Consider the following 21,202-nt stretch of genomic DNA (forward strand, 5'->3'; position numbering starts at 1 on the left):
TGTCTTACAGCACTTTGTGTTAAATTTCCTAAAAATCGGTATATAGTAGGGGTATTTTTGAAGACTATATGATATACGACACATATACTCAGAAGTCGTATTAAAAACACTACACGGCTTTGGTGATACATTTCGTCTGTTGCTTACTAAAATGTTCCATACATCTTCGATCTGTTTTGAAGAAAATTGCAAAATAAGATTTTATACGGATTCAGAGCCGATTGCAGACTTAGGTATATGTCCATAATGGCAAGGGGCGGTTTATAATCCGCGCCATATTTTCAACCCAAAGTAACCTCAGGTGGATATGAAATAAAATGGATCACTAAATAAGTCCATACGTATGGGGCCTATAATAAAAAATGTACTCTTACAAATCTGAAAGATGATTGAGACAAGTTTGAAAAAAATATTTTGGTCCATAGATTTTATGAGGCAATTTTCGCTCACATAGTCCGAGTTTGCAAGTACCTATACAAATTCAAGCCCTAGATATTCAGTCAGAAACTAAGGCAATGCAAATTTGCCCATGAACATTCCACTAAGGAATAAGGGGGAACTTCTCACATATCAATCAGTGCTGTCCGATTTAATTTTGAGCTCAATGATAAGGGGCTCCTTTTTATAGCCGAGTCCGAAGGGAGTGCCACAATGCGATACCTCTTTGGGGAGAAGTTTTTACATGGCAAAGTACCTCACAAATGTAGCCAGCATTAGTAAGGGGATAACCACCGCTGAAAAATTATCTGATATTCCTGCCAGGATTCGAACCCTCTGCGCCGCTACGGTGACAACACTTTTAATTCAAAATATTTCAAATGTTTATATACTTAAGTATGCCACCGTCTCATAAGTAAAGAAGTTGTGATCAAATCTCAACCGGATGCAATGTCAGTATATGAGGTCCGGTGTTGGCAACCACCCCAAAACCATAGCGTAAAAGATGTAGAATACTGATGATGTGAAAGTAAAATTGAATTGGGGCGATTTAAGAAACCCCATATATATTTTTTTTTGGCTTAGTTGAAGTAAATCTTAAAAAACGTTGAAATTGCTCAAACATCTACTGGAATCAATCCTAATAGTTTCTCATCTTATACTCAATCGTGTCTGTTCAAGCTTGAATTTTTCCTTTTATCCCTGGAGACAACTTTAGGTAATCACGCGAATTAAGTATCCACATTTTCAATATGAGAATCTGAAATAAAACTAAACAAGTTTTTAAGTGATAAAAGTCGGATTTGTTCTGGGATACATGTTCACTTTACTTTCCCTTAAAAATAAATTGTAATTACCACCCGAAAAAATGGCCTACATTAGTTTCTTGTGGTCAAGAAACAAATTTGGTTTTATTTAAAATATCTTACAATGAAAGTTTACGAAATTTTGTCACTTCATTCGCGTGCAAATGACAATTTGTTTCCAGAGTAGTGAAAGGGAAAGTGAATCGTAGAACATACCCGTATATCCTTCGAACTTTCTGTTTGAATGACAATACCAAAACAAATGGCTAAAAGTTTAGTTTTTTAGTTTTCATACAATCTGAGGGTGGTGTGTGCGGGGGGAGGGGACTGCTCAATTTCTTACATGCTACATATCGATTGCAAAAGAAAATCTAGAAATAATTTTTATATCCAGCGAAAAAGAATGAGAATTTAACTAGCCTTATCATCATATAATGCATACCAATATATCAACGTTTATCGAAACAAAACAAAAAAGAATAATAATAATAATAATAATTGAATTCATACAAGTTAAGCTAAACTTAAATTCAGTTTTTTAGCTGGGATGCACATTGTGTGTGTGTGTGTGTGTGTGTGTGTGTATTTGTGTAGCTTTCGCTAAGGGATTTTAGCAGTTATTCTTCCTAATTCCTCCTTAAGAATTAATGAATTCAATCGTACATATGTGTAATCGCACACATACTTATAAACATGTGTGCATGTATAAATAAAATAAGTAATTGTAGCATTTGTTTTTTTTTGTTTTACTGAGAGAAAAAAAAGAGCTTGTGTATTCTAAAGTTTGGTTTTGTTTTTTTTTACTTTACTTACACTGTGCTAGACATATTGAAATATAAACCGATTATTTTTATATACAAACATAAATATATCAATAATCAGCATTGTAAAAGACGAAGGGATTTAAATAAAATCTCCATTCATTGCCATGATTCACTGTTTTTAAGTGTCTTAACAGAATAAAAGTATATATATATATATAAATGTATATAAATAAAAATAATAATTTTGCTTTTAATGCAAAATGATGAGGGGGGGGGGGGGGCGGTGTTGTGTGAACAAGGGGAGGGGGTCATTTTTGTAGTACTAGTTGTAGTAGTAGTTAGATATGTACTATATTGAATAACAACAACGAATTAAAACTCATTTAGATGTAAGGGTTACTTTAAATTTAGAAGAAAAAAATCAATAGCAAAACTATAATAAGATTACAATAGCATACAACATATTCATGTTGTACAGAACTATACATATTCATATAGTATGGTAAAAAGAAAATTTATAATATGTATGTATATACATAAAACATAATGCGAGTAATCAATCAGTGTTTATGTATATGTACATGTATTTGTTGTGTGGGTGGTTGGTTGGCTGTTTTATTGGTCGTTGGTCTCTAGGTGCTTAGATTAAGCAGAGAAAAGATCAAATCTTTTGTTTGCAATTCATTCTTTCTGCTTGAGGAAATTGGGAACTTTTTGGCTAATCTTGGACAACACACGCATAGTCAATGGTCTATCATGAGCAAAAGTCTGACAATAATTTCTCCAAACTTGTAGATGGAAGAATAGCTTTCATGATTTACGCGTGGTGATTTAGTTGGTTGTGTGTTACCCTGTTGAAATGTGCAGTGACCAGCTGAGAATAACGTAAAATCTAACAAACACAGAAATCATTCGAAAACATAACGCGCCCTCTGGCAACGTGTGATACGAGCCGGCTGTCTACGGCCAGCTTGAAAGATATTCTCATTGCAACTGGCAGGTACAGGGGGCGTTGGTGAGTTTGGTTTCGTCGTGCTCATCATTGGCTCTGCTTTTATTTGTTGTTCCTTGCTTACACTTTGCCGTTCAGCATTGACATTCGCACTATTTTTATGGTACCCTCGCTTGTCAACATTAAAATATTTCAAAGTCATCTGAGTATTGTGTATCATTTGATTAAAGATGCGCCAGCTGGATTTAAATCTGGCCGTCTCTTCTTTACGCTCCAAATCTGTATAGCCCATAAAATCATCAACATTATCTTGGACTATAGCTTCAACTGTCTTTTGAGCTGCTGCTACGTTTTTCTTTTTCATTGCACTACTCGCCAATGTTTGTGGTCTGCGACTTCTCTGAGATATTGTGATGGACTTGCTGTCCAAAGTTGACATAACATCATTTACAGGCGTTATATTTGTCTTATCATCCAATGGCTTTGGCGCTAATGGTTGTTGTACATTCCGAGCGGAATTCCTTGTTCTGTGCACATTGACTGTTGGAGGTGAGGATTTCAGGCGTTTTGGATCTTCCATATAGGCTCGTTTGCAGCGTCTAGTTGAAGTTATGAAACGATTAAGTGTACCCAATTGACTTTCCAAAGGAGGCGTATTTTCATCAAAGCCCTTAAAGTCTTCTGGGTCAGAGGAGATGTGATTGGCAGCAACTTGAAAGCTTTTGCTTGTACTTTTTGTAATTGCATCTCTTTCCTGAGCTGCTGCAGTGTCGGCAATAGAAATAAGAACATCAATTTTGCTGATGGATTTTTCTTTCTCGCTGGAAATGCTTTTACCCATACCGCATGTTCTTTCATCTTCCTCTGCTATGAGAGCTAATCGCGTGTTTTGTGATAACGCTTCCACATTTTCTTCTTTAACTAAGTTAATTTGTGACTCTCCAATTTCATTCTCTTTATTGTCTATACAACTGATGTAATTACCATCATCGCCATCGTTTTTATTCGTAAAGTATGCATTATCATTTTCAACTGCTTCGACTTTTAATGCTGTTGCTTCTTCGACAAACACCAATTGTTGTGCAGCATCATACACCTGAACTGAAATTGCAGCCTTCTCCGCCTCAAACTCTTCATTTTCGGTGCTCTCTACATCATTTTCAGGTTTTATTTCATCCGCCTCCGATATTAGCTCACCAATAACTTCTATGTTATCATCGAACTGTACATGGAACCAGCTGTGTTCCAGTATCTGTAACAACGTCAGCCTTTTCGCTACATCCTTTTCCAGGCAACCCATTATAAGATTTCTCAACTCGGGACTAGCTTGTTGCCAACGAGACGACTCCGTGTAGAAGCTTTCACTAAGAATTCTTTGTTTCAATGTATCCAAGCTAACTTCACGATCCCCTCGGCCCCGCCGAAAGGGTGTATGACCCATATACATTGTGAACAATGTTGCACCTAAACACCAAATATCCACTGCCTCTGAATACGTACCGAACTCGGCTTCCTCTAACAATTCGGGTGGTGCGTAATCGATAGTGTAGCGTGGCTTATCGCTCCAACTTTCCATATCGCCATGATAGCTAAAATTGAAAAAATTTTAATTTTTTATGTTAGTTTTTGTTTAATTTTTTAGGAACGTCTAGTTAAAGTTATTTACCATGCTGCCCCAAAGTCTACCAACTTGATTTCCCCCATGTCATCTGCAGTAAACAGCACATTTTCTGGTTTCAGGTCCCCATGAATAAATTGCCTTTTATGAATGTGCTGTACAGCATCCATCATCTGTGTTATGATATTCAAACAAGACAATTCATCCAACCCCTCATCATGCTGGTATATATAGTCGGAAAGTTCACATCCTGGAACAAATTCTTGTACGATCCACATATCTGAATCTTTGCGGTAGGTGCCTATATATTGCGCTATATATTTGTGGCCATCTTGGCCACACGAGATCAGGGCATCCACTTCTGAAGGTCGGTAATGGTTAAGTGGGACAATCTTTACAGCAACTTTGCCACCACATGTCTCATCCCAACCGACAAAGCACTTGCCAAAAGCACCATTACTTCGTAATTCCCTCAATTCCAGATTTTTATCGGGAGCAGGGAAGGTATCCTGCGACAGGAATTAAATTCCATTAACACATGCAATGCAGTGAGAAATCGTTTATTTGGCGTTTTACTTACCAAAGCAGCTTTATTGCAATACTCCAAGTAGCTATTTGGCGGAATTTCCACCTCAGGTGTACGATGTTGTGGCGCCACATAAGAGTAGCCACGGAAGAGTCTATGGGTGTTTGACGGAACCGGTGCCGGCGAATCGATTACCGGCTGCTTGGTAAACTCTTCACTGAAGTTTTGCGTGTCATCTTCACTCGCCAAAGCCGGCTTGAATGGGGCTTTTCGCCGCTTGCTCTTAAGCTCGTTCCAATTGATTCCCTTGAAGAAGGGGTGATTTTTTATTTCCGCTGCATTGCGGCTATTGCCACCCAGACGTTTCTTTGGATCTTTATGCAACATTTTCAAAATAAAATCTTTGACGTTCTCGCCCAATGTTGGAGGTAGCACAGGATCGACTTTTTGTATACGACGCGATATATCACTTTGGGAGTTTTGTTGTTCAACCACAGTAAAAGGCGAGGCACCGGTGAGCAGTTCATAAGTCAATACACCCACGGACCACCAGTCCACTGCAAGATCATGACCATTTGGCCCAGCTCTTATTATTTCTGGTGCCATATACTCCAGAGTACCACAAAAACTATGGGCTCTGTGGTCTGAGTTAGGACCAAATATTTTCGAAAGGCCAAAGTCTGCTAGCACAATATGTCCCTGACCGTCTAAAAGTATGTTCTCCAATTTAATGTCACGGTAAATAATTCCAAGTTTATGAAGATGCTCTAGAGCCAGCACTACTTCCGCAATATACACTCGAACAGTGGATTCGGGAAAATGCTCTGCCTTGTAGAGATGAGTAAAAAGCTCTCCACCGCTAACATAATCTGAAAAGAATTGAAATGGACAATGAAAAGCAAGCATGGAGGGAAACAACATTTTGGGCACAAATACCTAAAACAAGATAAAGTTTGGAGTCTGTTTGAAACGCATAGTGCAGACCCACCAGGAACGGACTTTGTTGAATTGCCTCGAGCACCTAAAATGAAATTAGATTACATGACTGTTTGGATTTATCGACTCTGACTTTTAACATACCTGTCTTTCGGTGGTTGTATGCTCTGCAGTTTTCTTCTTTTGCACAACAGTGTCTTTCTTTAAAACTTTCATAGCATACAATTGCCCTTTATCACTTCCATCGATTTTACGTACCAAAAATACTTTTCCATATGCTGCACAAAACAGTTAACAAATAAGTAACACCTCTATAATAGTCAAAAACGGCATACATACCTCCAGTGCCCAGAACACGTATAAGTTGAAAATGGGACAAATTGACCTGCTCATCATCTTTAACAACATCTATGTGGGATGAAAAAAAAGGAAAGTTCAGTTTTAATATTGGCATTATCAGCATATTGTGTTAAGACTTAGATCTAAGAAATTGAGTCGTACCGGCACGGCTTAGACCTGTCAGGCAGAGGGATGGTGATAAGACCAGATATTGACACAAAGGCAGACCTTAAAACAGATCGACCCAAAAGAAACAGATCAACACTTATTCTATTTGGCGACTACTACTATGCAGCACCTTTTATTATACGTAAAAAAAATATTTGAAAATATATCTGCATTTGGCAGCCTGAAAAGCTAGTAAACTAGGAAGACTTTACTGAATGCCCCTGGCTGACACTGGAACGTCAAGTTTCAGTGTTAGAGCCTGACCAACTATAATTTATGTATCTTTATAATATCCTGTTTGGAGGCCTGCTATAGAAAGATCTTAATGGATTAACTGTATGGCGCTGAACGCCTGGGTTCGAATCCCGGCGGAACATTAGAAAAATGTTCAGCGGTGGTTATCCCCTCCTAATGCTGGCGACATTTGTGGAGTACTATGCCATGTTAAAACTTCTCCCCAAAGAGATGTCGCATTGCGGCACCCCGTTCGGACTCGACTCTAAAAAGGAGGCCCCTTATCAAAATTGGAATCGGACAACGCTCAGTGATATGCGAGAAGTTTGCCTCAGTTCCTTACTGGAATGTTCATGGGCAAATTTACATAATATCCTGCTATAGAAAGATCTTAATGGATTTCGCACACTATTGAACAAACAACATAGTACTCACCGATGCCAACGATGTCGACATCGTGCATCTAAGTAAGCAATGATTGTAGCCTTGGAAATTTCAGAAGCAATCTGCAAAAGTGATCGAATTGTAAGGTACAAGGATAAGTCCCTACGAAAATATTGAAAGTTGATAGCTATAACTTTGTAATAATCAACAAACTGTATCTATTTCGATATAAAATAAACGGCAACAGTAGTGTAATCAAAAGGAAAATAATATCATGCAAAGGGCACGAGCAAAGACAACTCCGGCAAGGGGTTGGAACTCCGAGCTACGTGGTGTCGTGTTCATTGTCATAACGAGAGGCTCTGCTGAGAGCTACCATTCGCATCCGCAGCAGCTGAGTTGCTGATACTGCAGTCGCGGACAATCAGTGGTATCGAATCAAGAGTCAAAGTGAGAAGATGGCCGGTACCGGCTCTTGTTTTAATACTGAGTGCCTGTTGTATTCGATATGATAAGGCGAGTTATTGGCACCGTTTAATAACCAATGGCCATAAAGTTTCTGCGGCGATCGTTCTTATGGACCGGGACGAGTTGCTCGGCTATTGAGATTGACGAGGAGCGCTATCTCCACATATACATGTAGCAACATCAAAGGCAATTCTGGATACTCTAACTGTACTCTAATATGGACCAAAAGCGAAAACGTGGAAAGTTGTGGTTTGTGCTTATGTCATTACGAAAGAACACCCCAAGTTCTTAGTTGGGAATATTGCGTCGAGAAAGCGTTGTTTTCAAGTTTTCCAATCCATGGGCAGGTATGGTCGATACACTATGTTTTGAGCGCATTATAATGTGTCGATTGTGACATCAAAAGTTAAATTTAAGAGTACTACAAAGTGTAACAAGCTGCCCGGAATCATCATTGGAAATCTTAAATGCGGAAAAAATGAGAAAAAATAATACAGAAAGCAAGTGTGTTCGAAAAGAAGGGTACAAACTACAAAAAAAAGTTTCCAAGAGTTTATTTAAAAGTAAAATTCATACAAAAATAAGACACATTAAATGTTGTTCATATAAGTACCAGGGAATTGCAGAGCAGACGAGCATGTGATGCCAACAAAAAAGTGAATTTTGGGTAAGAAACGTGTAAACATGCACTAACTTAAATTTTTGGAAAATGTTACGAATATTTATATCGGGACTTCCGATTTCCACGAAAGTTTGCGAATATAAATATCAATAAATTCGTGCGATGCATCGGTTGATTCTCAGATTTTCGTTTCATTTACATTTCATTTCGTTGCCAACACTTAAACATCTGTAGCCATAGATAAAAGCTAAGAATCACAAAACCCTATACATTTGCATTGAGCCATAGTTCCCTTCACGCGAAAGGAAATAGTGCGTGTTTAAAAAATGCAAACGACGCAAGCAGCATAAGATTAAGAGCGACATTCTGATTGCGGCATGAACTAAGATAACTCTCATTTATCTATTTTCACAAGCGCCATCAACCAGTCTACCCCCGGCACGGTACAGCTGTGAGCACCACACAGTCTTGAACATTTGTGTGGGGTTCATTGCTGTCACGAGAAGCTTAGCTGCAAGCTACCGGGCGTGTCCACAGGTTGCGGATAGTGGTATCGAGTGGAGAGTCTCAATGAGAGGCCGGGCGGCACCGGCTCTTGCACAAATACTGAGTGCCTGATATGTGCTCGATATGACAATGCAAGTTATTGGCGCCTTTAAATGACCAATGGCTACCATGTTCCCGCGGCGATCAGTCCTTTGGACCAGAATGAGCATCTTCACCAACAGGAGCGTGCAGTGTGTTGTACACTGAGGCGACGGCCCTAGCCGATGAAGTACTCCATCGGGTCAATCCGATACGTACAACAACAGTTTATAACTGAACGCATCATGACAGCAAGACTAAATTAATAAGTCCACAAGATATCTATTGTACAATGCTATGCGCCAACCGAACCCAATAATGACGAAACAATGGATCAATTCTATTCCCAAATCGAGTCAGTGACACGCTTTCTACCAAAAGCTTGTTACGAAGGATTTCAATGCAAAGCGGACAGTAACGACAACAATCTACAACCAATCATGAGAATGCAAGGTCTTGGCGATGCAAGGAATGTCAATGGCGACAGATTGGTTAACTTCTGCGCGAGAAACCGTCTCTTTATTGGAGGCACAAAATTCCCCGTATAAATATAGTTGCGAATCACCATATGGAAACACCCGAAATCAAATCGACTAAGTACTCATCGGCAAACTCTTCCTGGGATCGGTGATGGATTTAAAAAACTAGACGTGGAGCCGGCATTTATCGTGACCACATGCTCTTAGTGGGTGGCCAGTACGTCTATGCCCAGCCGTCGTGAATAGGACTCAAACAAAAAGCACAAAGTGTAACCTTTTATACTTAAATACCCCGAAACTACGCGCTACAAGATAGCATTAACCGAGAAGTTACAAAATAATGCCCATACATGGGCTGACATTTCAGCAGCATGTACGGAGACGGCCGCCTCTATCATAGGCTTTTCTAGACGATCCCAAAAACCATTAATGACCAATGAAACTATCGAGGAAATAACCGGAAAAACGTATACGCAACGCTCTGCTGCGAGTAAAAACAAGTGTAAAAAAACCGCATCCAGGACTAAATATCGGGTCTCAATTTTAATATGCTACCAGAGCAAGCCGAAAATGCAGTTAATATAAGAAATATGCGTGGCGTTTACGAGTCAATAAACCAAATGAGTGGCAATAATATAAGGCCAATGACAATAACAAGCAAATAGAGCGTTGGCGCAAATTTTTCAGCTCCGAAGGACCAACAACCGAGGACCTAAGCTCAGACCCTCTTATTCTACCAGTGCGATGAATCCCACGAATATAAACAGCTGCATCCACCTATAAAGAAATTGTGGCCGTTCCGGTCTCACTCAAAAGCAGCAAACCAGCCGGTCCTGATAACCTACCTGCCGCACTGTTGCGGTGTGAAACACGCTCCATTGAACAATTATCACCCCATTAATCAGATAGGCCTGCAACACAAACTCTGTACTCTCATAATGGAAGAAGGGAATCATGGTCACAATCCTCACACAGTGTAAAACGGGAGAGGGATAAAATTTGTAAACGTCATACATTAAGTAATTGCAAGTCTTGTGCTGCTTCACCGTATTCGCCTGCACTTGACTCCATTTTGCAGAAGGAACAGGGAGGTTTTCGGGCAGGCCGTTCTTGTGCAGACCACATTAACTATTTGCGTTTAATCATAGAACAATCTGCAGAACACCTACACCTTTTATTCATCGACTTCGAGCGTACATTAAATACAGTTTCGCTAAGCTCTATGTGGAGCACGCTGTTGAGTATGGGCATGCCTGAAAAGATTATCCGTTTCAATGGAGAAGAGAGCCGGCCTATCGTACACAAGAAAGGAGACAAGACGGAGTGTGCCAACTACAGAAGAGTAAGTCTCCTCCCCATCGAAAGATTAAAACCTAAAGTCAATGAGATAATTGGGCCCTATCAATGCGGCTTTAGACCTTGTAAATCCACCTTGGACAAGATATTCACACTCCGCCAAATCCTGGAAAAGACCCGAGAAGGACAAATAAACACCTACCATCTCTTTGTTGACTACAAAGCCGCTTTCGATACCCCTTTATGTTCAAAGGTATTTCAAGCCATGTCTGAGCATGGTATCCCTGCAAAATTAATAAGGCTTTGCAGGATGGCACTTGCTGATACGCGTTCCTCAGTTAGAATAGGAAAGAATCTCTCCGAACCTTTTAATACCAAACGAGGTTTCCGACAAGGAAACAGCTTATCGTGTCATCTGGTATCGTGACATGGTAATCGCCTATGCCGACGACATCGACATCATAGGTCGGTCACCGGAAGTAGTAACTGCAGCCTTTGGAAGAATCGAAAGAGAGTCAATGAAAATGGATCTGGCAGTAAATGGAGATAAGACGAAATGGATGGTTTCAACTCCCAAAACGCCTTGTACAACCGATCAGATAAAGAAAATGGAGAAAGTTGGGAATCACAACTTTGAGATAGTCAGTAACTTTATCTACCTCGGCATCGCCATAACCGAAACGAATGACACCAGTTTTGAGATTAAGCGAAGAATTATACTGGCATACAGATGCCACTTTGGACTAAGTTTTAGTAACAAGGCCACCTCTCGACAGACGAAGATAGCACTATACAAGACACTGATAATACCCGTATTGTTATATAATTCTGAAGCATGGGTACTAGAAAAGCAGATGAGGCAGTGCTTGGAATATTTGAGAGAAAGATTCTTCGAAAAAAATATGGACCAGTTTGTGGTAACGGAGAATATAGGCGACGTATGAACCAAAAGCTGTATGTCGATAGCATAGTTACACGCATCAAAATACAACGGCTGCGTTGGCTAGGTCATGTCGTCAGAATGAATGAAGAAGCTCCAGCAAAGAAGTCTTTTGAAGGGAAACACGGTGGTACACGCAAATCGGAAAGACCAAAAGCCCGATGGAAAGATCAAGTGGTGGGAGACACCTAGAAACTTGGTGTCAGAGATTTTAGAGTGAGCGCAAAAGGTCGAGGCGCTTGGAACGCCATTCTACGTTTGGCTAGTGAAACAAATGTTCTGTCATAACCAATTAAAGTAAGTAATACAATAGTCATTTGCTCTCAAAACTCACTAATTCGTAATCCCCTTTGCTACAAAATTCAATTCAATAAACTATAAATAAAACCCTGTTTACACTGTTCATTAAATCCGGATTTAAGGCTCTCGTCAGCTGATTTTATAAAGGGAAAACAGATGATCGAGCCATTAAATCCGGATTTAAAGAGTAGTGAAAACGGGGTTTAATATTAAAAACTAACGGCCGTATTCAAAAAAAAAACTAATGATCCTTAAAATAGGTTTGTTTGACAGTTCTATAAAGGAAATCAATCAAATAATGCTATGAAAAATCTACAGCGGTCAAAAAAAGTATTCATCATTAGCAAAATTGATAATAAATTCACTTATTTTGGGTAATTGAAGAAAATTTAAAGTAAACAAATAATGCAGTTTTATGCAATAGTTTATTTTTCGTAATATGTTTTAAAATAAATTCAAAAAATAAATTTAATTAGCGCAAAAAATGCAATTTTATATAATAACACCAAAAACAGAACAAAAAAAGTATTCATCATTGATGTGCTATCATCAAAGTCAAATTCAAATATTATTTGGGAATCCTCCTTTTCTGTTTTATTTAGTAAAGGAGGCTTTGCCCTTGACAGCAAATATTTAATTTCATTGAAAATATAGTTTTTGTGAAAATGGGTCGTAAGCAAAACGAGGTTTCTGATGAGGTAAAAGTTTTGATAATAAAACACCACAGGAATGGTTTAACTCAAAAAACTATCAGTGAAATATTAAATAGACCACGATCTACTATACAATCCATCATCAGAAAGTGGACAGAAACGAAAACTGTTGACAATAAACCAAGATCTGGTCGACCAAAAGCAATTTCAGTTGGAGATGTGCGTTGGCTAGTGCGGCAAGTTCAGAAAACTCCGAAGACAAATGCGACCATTCTTCCTAAAAACACTATGGAATATTTAGGGAAGGAAGTTACTACACAAACAATTCGAAATACACTCAAAAGGCATAGTTACAGAGGAAGAACTGCACGTAAGAAGCCCTTTATAAATAAAATAAACCGAGTGAAAAGGCTAAACTTCGCAAAAATGTATGTAAAACAGCCCGAATCATTTTGGAAAACAGTCATTTTTGCAGACGAAAGCAAGTTTAATCTTTTTGGGTGCGATGGATAGGTCATAGTGTACAGAAAACCAAATACAGAGCTTGAAGAACGAAACACAGTTGCTACTGTAAAACATGGTGTAGGTGGTTTAATGGTTTGGGGGTGTATGGCGGCTTCAGGAGCGGGAAATCTTGAAATTATTAATGGAGTAATGGATCATAAGTATTACATTGACATTTTAAAGAGGAATTTAAAAGATAGTGCTGTAAAACTTGGGCTTGGTAATAACTTTCAATATTATCAAGATAATGACCCCAAACATTCTGCTTTAAATACCAAGATGTGGATGCTGTATAACTGCCCCAAAGTCATTAAAACTCCTCCTCAAAGTCCCGACTTGAACCCAATTGAACATCTTTGGGAACATTTCGAACGCAAATTGAGAACGCGCAATTTTTCGAGCAAGAGTCAAATGCAACAGGTGCTAATGGAGGAATGGACTAATATAGACCAAAATATAACCGCTAAATTAGTCCAATCGATGTCAAACCGTTTAAAAGAAGTTATAAGACGCGGTGGTCGAATAACAAAGTATTAATTTTTTTAAATTATGTTATTTATTTTTTTGTTTTTTTGCAATGATGAATACTTTTTTTGTTTAATTTTTTGTGTTCAGCTGTAAAATGGCCCTTTTTGTTCCAATAAATACTATTTTTTTCTTTAAAAACAATGAAATTGTGTACATATATATCACACAAGCACTACTGCATCATTAGTTTAATATGTTTTTATTCCAATTGTCTTTTGTAGACTTATTAAAAAAAAAACATTGAATGATGAATACTTTTTTTGACCGCTGTACATTTAGTTTTGTGAATACAGGTGTAAATGTTTGTTCACCACTTCACATATGTTATTATCTCTAAGATTTTAGCACATACATATGTAAACATATAGGCAGAAATAAGAAATTACCCTCATCCCTGTATGTGGAAAATTCATTATTTAAATTCCCATAGTTTCTCGAAGTTTTCATTCGATTTCATCTTTCAATGCATTCGTTTGGTTTTAAATAAATTAAACGTGATGTTATACTAACAACCTATGCTAAACGTCAAAAATTAATTTGATGTTGGTTACCTCGAACTCTCGCTTACTTTGTTTTACCTTAAACACACAAATACATATTTACACAATTTTTTTGGTTGATACACAAAGCACAGCTGTTCACTTCATTACGAATGAATATCCATACATACTATGTACAATGGGTTGGTTCGTGAATGAAATTTAAAAAAAAAAAAACAAAGAATAAAAAAGAATGCGTACATATGACAAATTGTTTGAAAAAAAAATAAATTTAATAAAACTTATCATCTATGTTAGATGAATTGGTAGTAGATAAGATTTTCATGTTAAAGCCCAAGAAAATGTTATATTTTCATGTAAAAAGTCATGGCTGAATTATATCCAAAACCATCATATTTCATGAATCCTGATCGTTAAATATAAAAAAAATAAAATTAAAAGTAGAACAAGTAATGAAGCACAGATATCCGTTCGATTTTTGTTCAACAATCTTGTTACAACCAATCCCATGGCAACCGGTTGTACGTACCGGATTGACCCGGTGAATTTCTTCATCGGCAAAGGCTGCCTCCTCAGTGTACAACACACTGCTACAACAACAACAACATTTTTGTTCAAAACCAATAGCGAAAATGCGCAAACAGAAAGGCATGGCTAATTCGATTCTAAATGGCTTTATATACTTAGAAATTGGGTATATCCCTTACCTTTTAGCGATCGGGTCTATACACGAACTGTACCCAAAGCTCAACTGAAGAATCTGGGCGTAGGTAGTCGCTCCATTTGAAGCTTTGTATTAAAAAAAAAAAAAACAATAACCACTTACAAAGTAAGATTAAATCCCATCACAGCTGGTTGTACCTATCGGATTGACCAGATGGTGTGCGTCCTTCATAGGCAAGGGCTGTCGCCTCAGTATACAACACACTGCCAAAACAACAGCAACAAAATAACGTTCATCTGATCACTCTGGAATCTTCCTACTCAAATGGCGGACTTACCATGGCGGCTAAAGCATAATTAAGGATATGAATCAAGCAATGAATATTGAATTCACTCTTGCTATTGATAAGGACTCTTAAAGGACCAATTTTAAATGAAATCCATCTGATGGCTTCAAATTACATGTAATCAATAAATCAAATAGAGGCGACTCTCCATGGATTAGAACCCATAGCACTTTAAAACCCAAGCCTTTCCAAATCCGCTCAAATTAGTAGTACATGCACCGCGATTCCCATCAGACTTTGGTCTGTCGCCAGTGTGGTATCACAATAGGCAATTCCGGCACAGGATAGCTATATGCACCACACAAGCTGGAACTTTGAGGTCCGATTTTTGTGGTGTTCTTTGCTGTCACGAGAAGCTTAGCTGTGAACTACCGGGCGAGTCTATAGGTTGTGGATAGTGGAATGCTCCATACCGTGTATCTGCAATGGTAGTCGCGGACAATCAGCGGTAACGAGCGGAGATTCTCAGTGAGAAGTCGGGTGGCACCTACTCTTGCACAAATGCTGAGTGCCTATGATGCTCGATATGACAAGGCGAGTTATTAGCGCCTTTAAATAACCAATGGCCACTCTGTTCCCGCGGCCATCGGTCCTTTGGACCGGAACGAGCTTGCTCACTTATAGGAGCTATAGGCAATCCCATGGCTGCTAGCTGTACGTACCGAATTGACCCGATGGAGTTCTTCAGGACTGATTCTTATCTCAGACAGCTAGTATAACCTTACCTAACGTCTACTATGCTTTCCCCTTGTTTTCATATGTTCTATTCTGAATTAATATAACTCTGGAGGTATATTCAAATTTGGAAACAATTAGTTCAATGCATGCCAAACATACATATGTATGTATAGATGTACATCCCTTTCTAATATACGTTTTACTACATTTATTTTTACATAATTAAATATTTAAATTTACACTTACATTTCGTGTAAACTTGAGTGACTTCTTCGATTTCTCGCTGCAGGCGCTCCAAATCATTACTCGAATTATTTTGTCCATTATCACCGGTTCCGCCAGCCTTTTTATTTGAGTCATTATGCGATTTACTGGCTCCCCCGTTAGTTGTTGTCTTTGAACTTGATGCCTGTTGCTCGGCTCCATAGTTGTGGTTTGAATGATTGCTGTTGCTGCCACTGCTACTGCCACTGACAACATATGTAGGTACACCACAGCCAGCGATCTTGGGTGAAGTCACGCTGTTAACACTCCCATTTTTCATTTTATATGACTTGGAGGATGAAGTGGCCATGTTGTCCTTATTGTCAACGATTTCTTCGCCTTCACTGTCGGGAATTTCGACTATCTCCTCTGAGTTGCAATAGTTTTGCGTTATCTTTGGATTTTTATGATGGTTTTGGGTGGAGGATGAGCCATAAACGTTGTTGTTATTATTGTTATTGGCACTGGAGCTGGCGCTCATTTTATTAGCCGACTTAGTTTTTGGTATATTTTTAACATTGTTATTATTGTGGTTGGTGGCATTGGCATGGCTCTTGCTTTTCTGAGCATAAGATGAGGAATTTTGGCTATGATATGAAGATATTTTATTCTGCTCCATATGGTTGTTATCATACATTTTGTTATTGTTGTTGTTATAGTTATATTCTGGAATATAACGAAGCTCCTTAATTTGATCATTCACATTGCGTGATGATGTGGATGAGGTTGAGGACGTTGAAGAATGTTTTTGTTGTTTCTCTTGCCCCCCACTTGTGTGATGAGAATTGTTGACTTTTTGCTTTTTGGTATACTTTGACGCGGCAACATCATTGGACCGTTGTCTGGTGCGCTTACCAATTTGCCCACCGCTACCACCACCATAGTTGTAAGGATCTTCGTTTACATCTTCATAGTAACCACTCTCATGATCAATTTGTCGCCGATTAGACATTTTTTTACAATTGCTGGGGTAATTATATGAAGTAGAAGTTTTGTTGACACTATTATGATACCGACTCATAATTAAAAAATAATCGCAGCACTTAAAGGTTTTATAACAATATATATATATATCTATCCAATTGCTTGTGGGTCGATAATTTGTAAAATATCTATAAGCTGATGTTTTGTTAATACGTCGAAGAGAAAACCAAATCTAATCCTTTGGGGATAAGATAGCCAAAGTGGGTCTATTTGTTAACGATCATGTTTAACCTGAAAGTAAGAAGGATAGGTATATTAGTTTAAGCCATAGCAACAGTAAGAAAAAAATCAAAATGAAAAAAATACGTCTTCAGAGGATGTTGAGGCAGAGCAGCGTTAGCATAATGAGGCCATAGAGAAAACTTTCTTCTTTTTTCGCTGAAATGGGGCCATGATCTTTTGCTGTGAACACCTCCACTACCACCACCATGTAAAATCTTCAGTATTTTTTGTGTTATTCCCATCGAATTCATATGTCCACTACTAACACCATGACCACCAGCTCTGCTCTTCTTTATTTTGACATCAATTGTTAAATCTTTTTTGGAACTGTATATCCCTACTGTGGTCCTCTAATTCCCAAAAATAAACTCATATGTAAGAGATATACAACAAAATGAAGATTCTTGTCTCGCACACACATTTCTCATTTTTCGACGAACGAAAGCAATAATAATGCATAACTGATGAAAATGTCAATTGACACACAGAGTGCGAGTGCGACGACGACACAACGAAGATTGTAGTGTGTTGGTGAGTGCGTGCTATGAGTATGGGTGAATAAAATTTTGTTTATAATTTGTCAACTAACTTCTTTTGCCCCATTAAAAATTATGTTGGCCACAGGGGAATATAGTGGTTGGAGGCGGAGAGAAAGCTTAACGGAGAAGGGATTTATAATTTACAATGTATTTTTCTTCTTCTCAATTACAGCAACAAATACCATCACAAAATCAAAACACTTTACAGTAGAAATTTCAACATATTCCCCGTCCCGACCGCTTTGCCATCTGTCCCATATACGAAAATGATAAACTACAAGGTGAAACCCCCATCAACACATTGAACGTAACGTACATACGTATTTCATGCATATGTACGTCTGCCCGCTGTCTCTGCTACTGCCGCGATAGAAGTGAGAGTCGTTCACAACATTTTGCTTTTGGTTTCTTTATAAAAAATGAGAATATTCTTCCAATATTTCTATTAAAATTTATGGGTTCCGTTTGACCATTACCAATATTTGGCAAATACTTCACTTGATATCAATAAGAAAAACATGCTTTCACTCGAATTTCACAAAATTCCCGCGAATGGCTTCAGTAATATTTCGAAGTCGTGTCATATAGTCTAAACCGCACACCACTGTACTCACACACACACGCATACAATAGCGTTGCATTCGAAGTCGTCGTCTTCGTAGTGTTACACGGGTCCAACAAAAAGTACTGTGTGGTGAAGAAAGTATGGCATATTTACCCAAATAATTTTCGAATAATTGGTTTAATTTTTTAAAGCACTTTAAACACTAAAAGCACTTTATTTTCTCCTTCTTTTTTACACCTTTTCACCACACACACGGTTATTTATTTATTTCACAGAGTTGTTAGCAGACACATTTTCACAAAATGTTGTTGGAGTCACGACTTCTTGTAGCGTCATTCTTATGAAACAATTCACAGTCAAAATGTTTTTATGATTGTTTCAGATATTGGCTTATGTTTTGCCTGCCCTTAGGCTATATTTTAGATATTTATAAACGGTAATAATTTTTTTAATGAATTGCGGAAAAAACCACCAAAGATTCGTGCGTAGTTATTTTCAATGTTACTTGCAGTTTGATTGCTTGGGTAGACGGAAAATAACAGGGCGATTCAAATTTATGTCAAATAGTCGACAGACGTGGCAACTCTTGTATTGAACAGAACTAAATTATACAAAGGTAAGGTCATTAGCCAAGCTGATGAAATATTCTAATTCCAGAGTTGTATGCAAATCCCAATAGAACTTCAAATGCATGAATGAATTAAGAAGGCTTGGTACAATAAGAAAGTAAAGTCTTAAACCCAATAACATCGAAATTAAAGATACAACCTGTTGCGAGGGTGGCGCAAATTTTCACTAGGCTGTCAAATTGACATTCTAGTTTTTATTGGCAGCGCCATGTGTAGCAGCCACAAGATCAAAGGAGTTATGATAATAAACGAGTAAATTATAAATTCAAATCATAAAAAAAGAAACAAAATGTAAAACCTTTAAAATCCAAACAAAGCATTTGACGTTCTAGTGGAATTTGACGTTCTCTGAAATTAGAAAATTTGATCAGCTGTGCTTATGGCTTCACCTTCTAATTGTACCAAGGTTGAATTGTTGTTGTTGGGCAAGTGAGCCAACCTTTTTAATTCAATCACGGTCAAATGCTTTGTTTGGATTTAAAAGGTTTTTCACATTTTATTTCTTTTTTCACATTTTAATCGTTGAATTTATAATTTGCACGTTTCAATTATACTCTTTTGAACTTGTGGCTGCTACACATGATAATGCAAATAAAAACTAGAATGCCAATTAGGAAGTGTCCAGAAATTTGACAGCCTAGTGGGAATTTGTGCCAACATTACCACAGGGTTGTATAGTTGATTTCGTTGTTGTTGGGCTAATGACATTATTTTTTATTTATTTATTTATTTATTTATTCATTCATTGCAATTCTAAGCCAATTAGGCCAAAATACTTGTATTACAAACATAACTTATACACCTAAGTAGCAATAAGCGTATAAAACTATTCTTAATCTATATCTTTTATCAGATTACAAATCGTATTCCTATGGGCTCCCCAGCCAAAAATTATTAGTAGAATACAAAAAATATACCAAAAAAGTCCTATATTGAAAGCAACAACGTCAAAAGTAGGAAGTATTTAGCATTATATATAAAAATTAACAGTTAACATATCTAGAAGCAGTAGCACAGTCGTACATTTAAAAAGTAAACGCAATTAAAGTGTGCAGAAATATCTGATACTTCAGAGTTGCAAGTAGTTGACAATTTTTAAACGAAAAGCATTATTTGAGTGGGAGAAAACCCTCAAATCCACTGGTAAAAAGTTCCAAAATCGGGCAATCCGCACAACAAAAGACTTCTCATACAAAGAGCACGATATCCTAGGTATCATAATCTGGGTATTTCGAACCGAATGAGAGAAGGTAAATGAATCACGCAAAGAAAAAGGCACACCACTTCTAATAATCTTGTAAAACAAGAGTACGTTACTACGATCGATGTAACTTTCAAAAGAAACACCCAGAAAATGTTTAACGAATTCTCCTATGTGTGCACGCCTACGAACATTGAAAACAAACCGAACTATAGCATTCATAATACGCTTCAACTTCTGGATATTGCCCATCATAGTACCCGATACAACCTCCAGACCATATCTAATAGAAGGTACAAGTAAAGCATGAGCCAGTCGTCTTTTAACCCAAAGGGGCAAATAAATATTGGTAGAATATATTCTACGCAAGCTATAATATACCTTACTATGAATAAAGTCGACATGAGCTCCAAAATTCAGGTTCCTATCTAGCAACACTCCAAGGCACTTAAGCTCATTGACAAAATTAACTCTATTATCCCCCAAAAACAGGGGTAAATCAAAAGCCCGGTTTCCAAAAATCAAAGCTTTAGACTTAAGGGGGTTGACCCTTAAAGCATTCGTACTTGTCCATTGAATAACTTGACTCAAACAGCGGTTTATTCCAACCTGGAAATCATTAAGAAAATCACGATGACCACTGAAAAGAAGCATAACATCATCCGCATACAAGAAAATAGAACAAATGGAAACATCTAAGCAGTCCGGTAGATCATTTACATAAAAAAGAAAAAGCAAAGGGCCCAAGACTGAGCCTTGGGGAACACCAGAGGTAAGAGGAAGTGTAGAAGATACATTGCCGCTCATGTCCACAAATTGAGACCTTCCATATAAGTAGGAAAGGACAAGCCTGCAAGCAGGTCTAGAAAAATTAAATTTAACACAAAGCTTCTCTAATAAAATTTTAAAACAAATGGAATTAAACGCCTTAGTCAAGTCAAGGGAAACCAACACACTATCTCTGCCCAAATTGCTATTCGCTCTAATAGAATCTGTTAGCTGGAGAAGTAAAGTCGTAGTGCTATGACCTTTACGAAATCCATGCTGATTGTAGAAAATGCGATTAGAAA

The 21,202-nt window shown here is 37.8% G+C and overlaps 1 protein-coding gene across 3 annotated transcripts; it reads right to left on the reverse strand.

Annotated features, from left to right (window-relative positions):
* Window positions 1-2,285: 2,285 nt before the first annotated feature.
* Window positions 2,286-18,808, reverse strand: LOC106092697 (chromosomal serine/threonine-protein kinase JIL-1). 3 transcript variants are annotated; one of them, XM_013259604.2, is made up of 8 exons: window positions 18,456-18,808; window positions 15,975-17,207; window positions 6,380-6,448; window positions 6,185-6,318; window positions 6,041-6,125; window positions 5,159-5,973; window positions 4,627-5,087; window positions 2,286-4,549 (listed from the first exon to the last, which is right to left on the reverse strand). In XM_013259604.2, exons 2-8 carry the CDS (start codon window positions 17,011-17,013, stop codon window positions 2,917-2,919), a joined length of 4,236 nt encoding a protein of 1,411 aa, XP_013115058.2. In that variant the 5' UTR covers window positions 17,014-17,207; window positions 18,456-18,808; the 3' UTR covers window positions 2,286-2,916. The 3 variants fall into 3 exon arrangements, with proteins under 3 accessions (XP_013115058.2, XP_013115063.2, XP_013115060.2); XM_013259609.2 differs by lacking the exon at window positions 18,456-18,808 and adding an exon at window positions 17,618-17,635; XM_013259606.2 differs by lacking the exon at window positions 18,456-18,808 and adding an exon at window positions 17,283-17,560.
* Window positions 18,809-21,202: the final 2,394 nt, after the last annotated feature.

This window comes from Stomoxys calcitrans, chromosome 1 (genome assembly GCF_963082655.1).
Source record: "Stomoxys calcitrans chromosome 1, idStoCalc2.1, whole genome shotgun sequence".
Lineage (NCBI taxonomy): Eukaryota > Metazoa > Arthropoda > Insecta > Diptera > Muscidae > Stomoxys > Stomoxys calcitrans.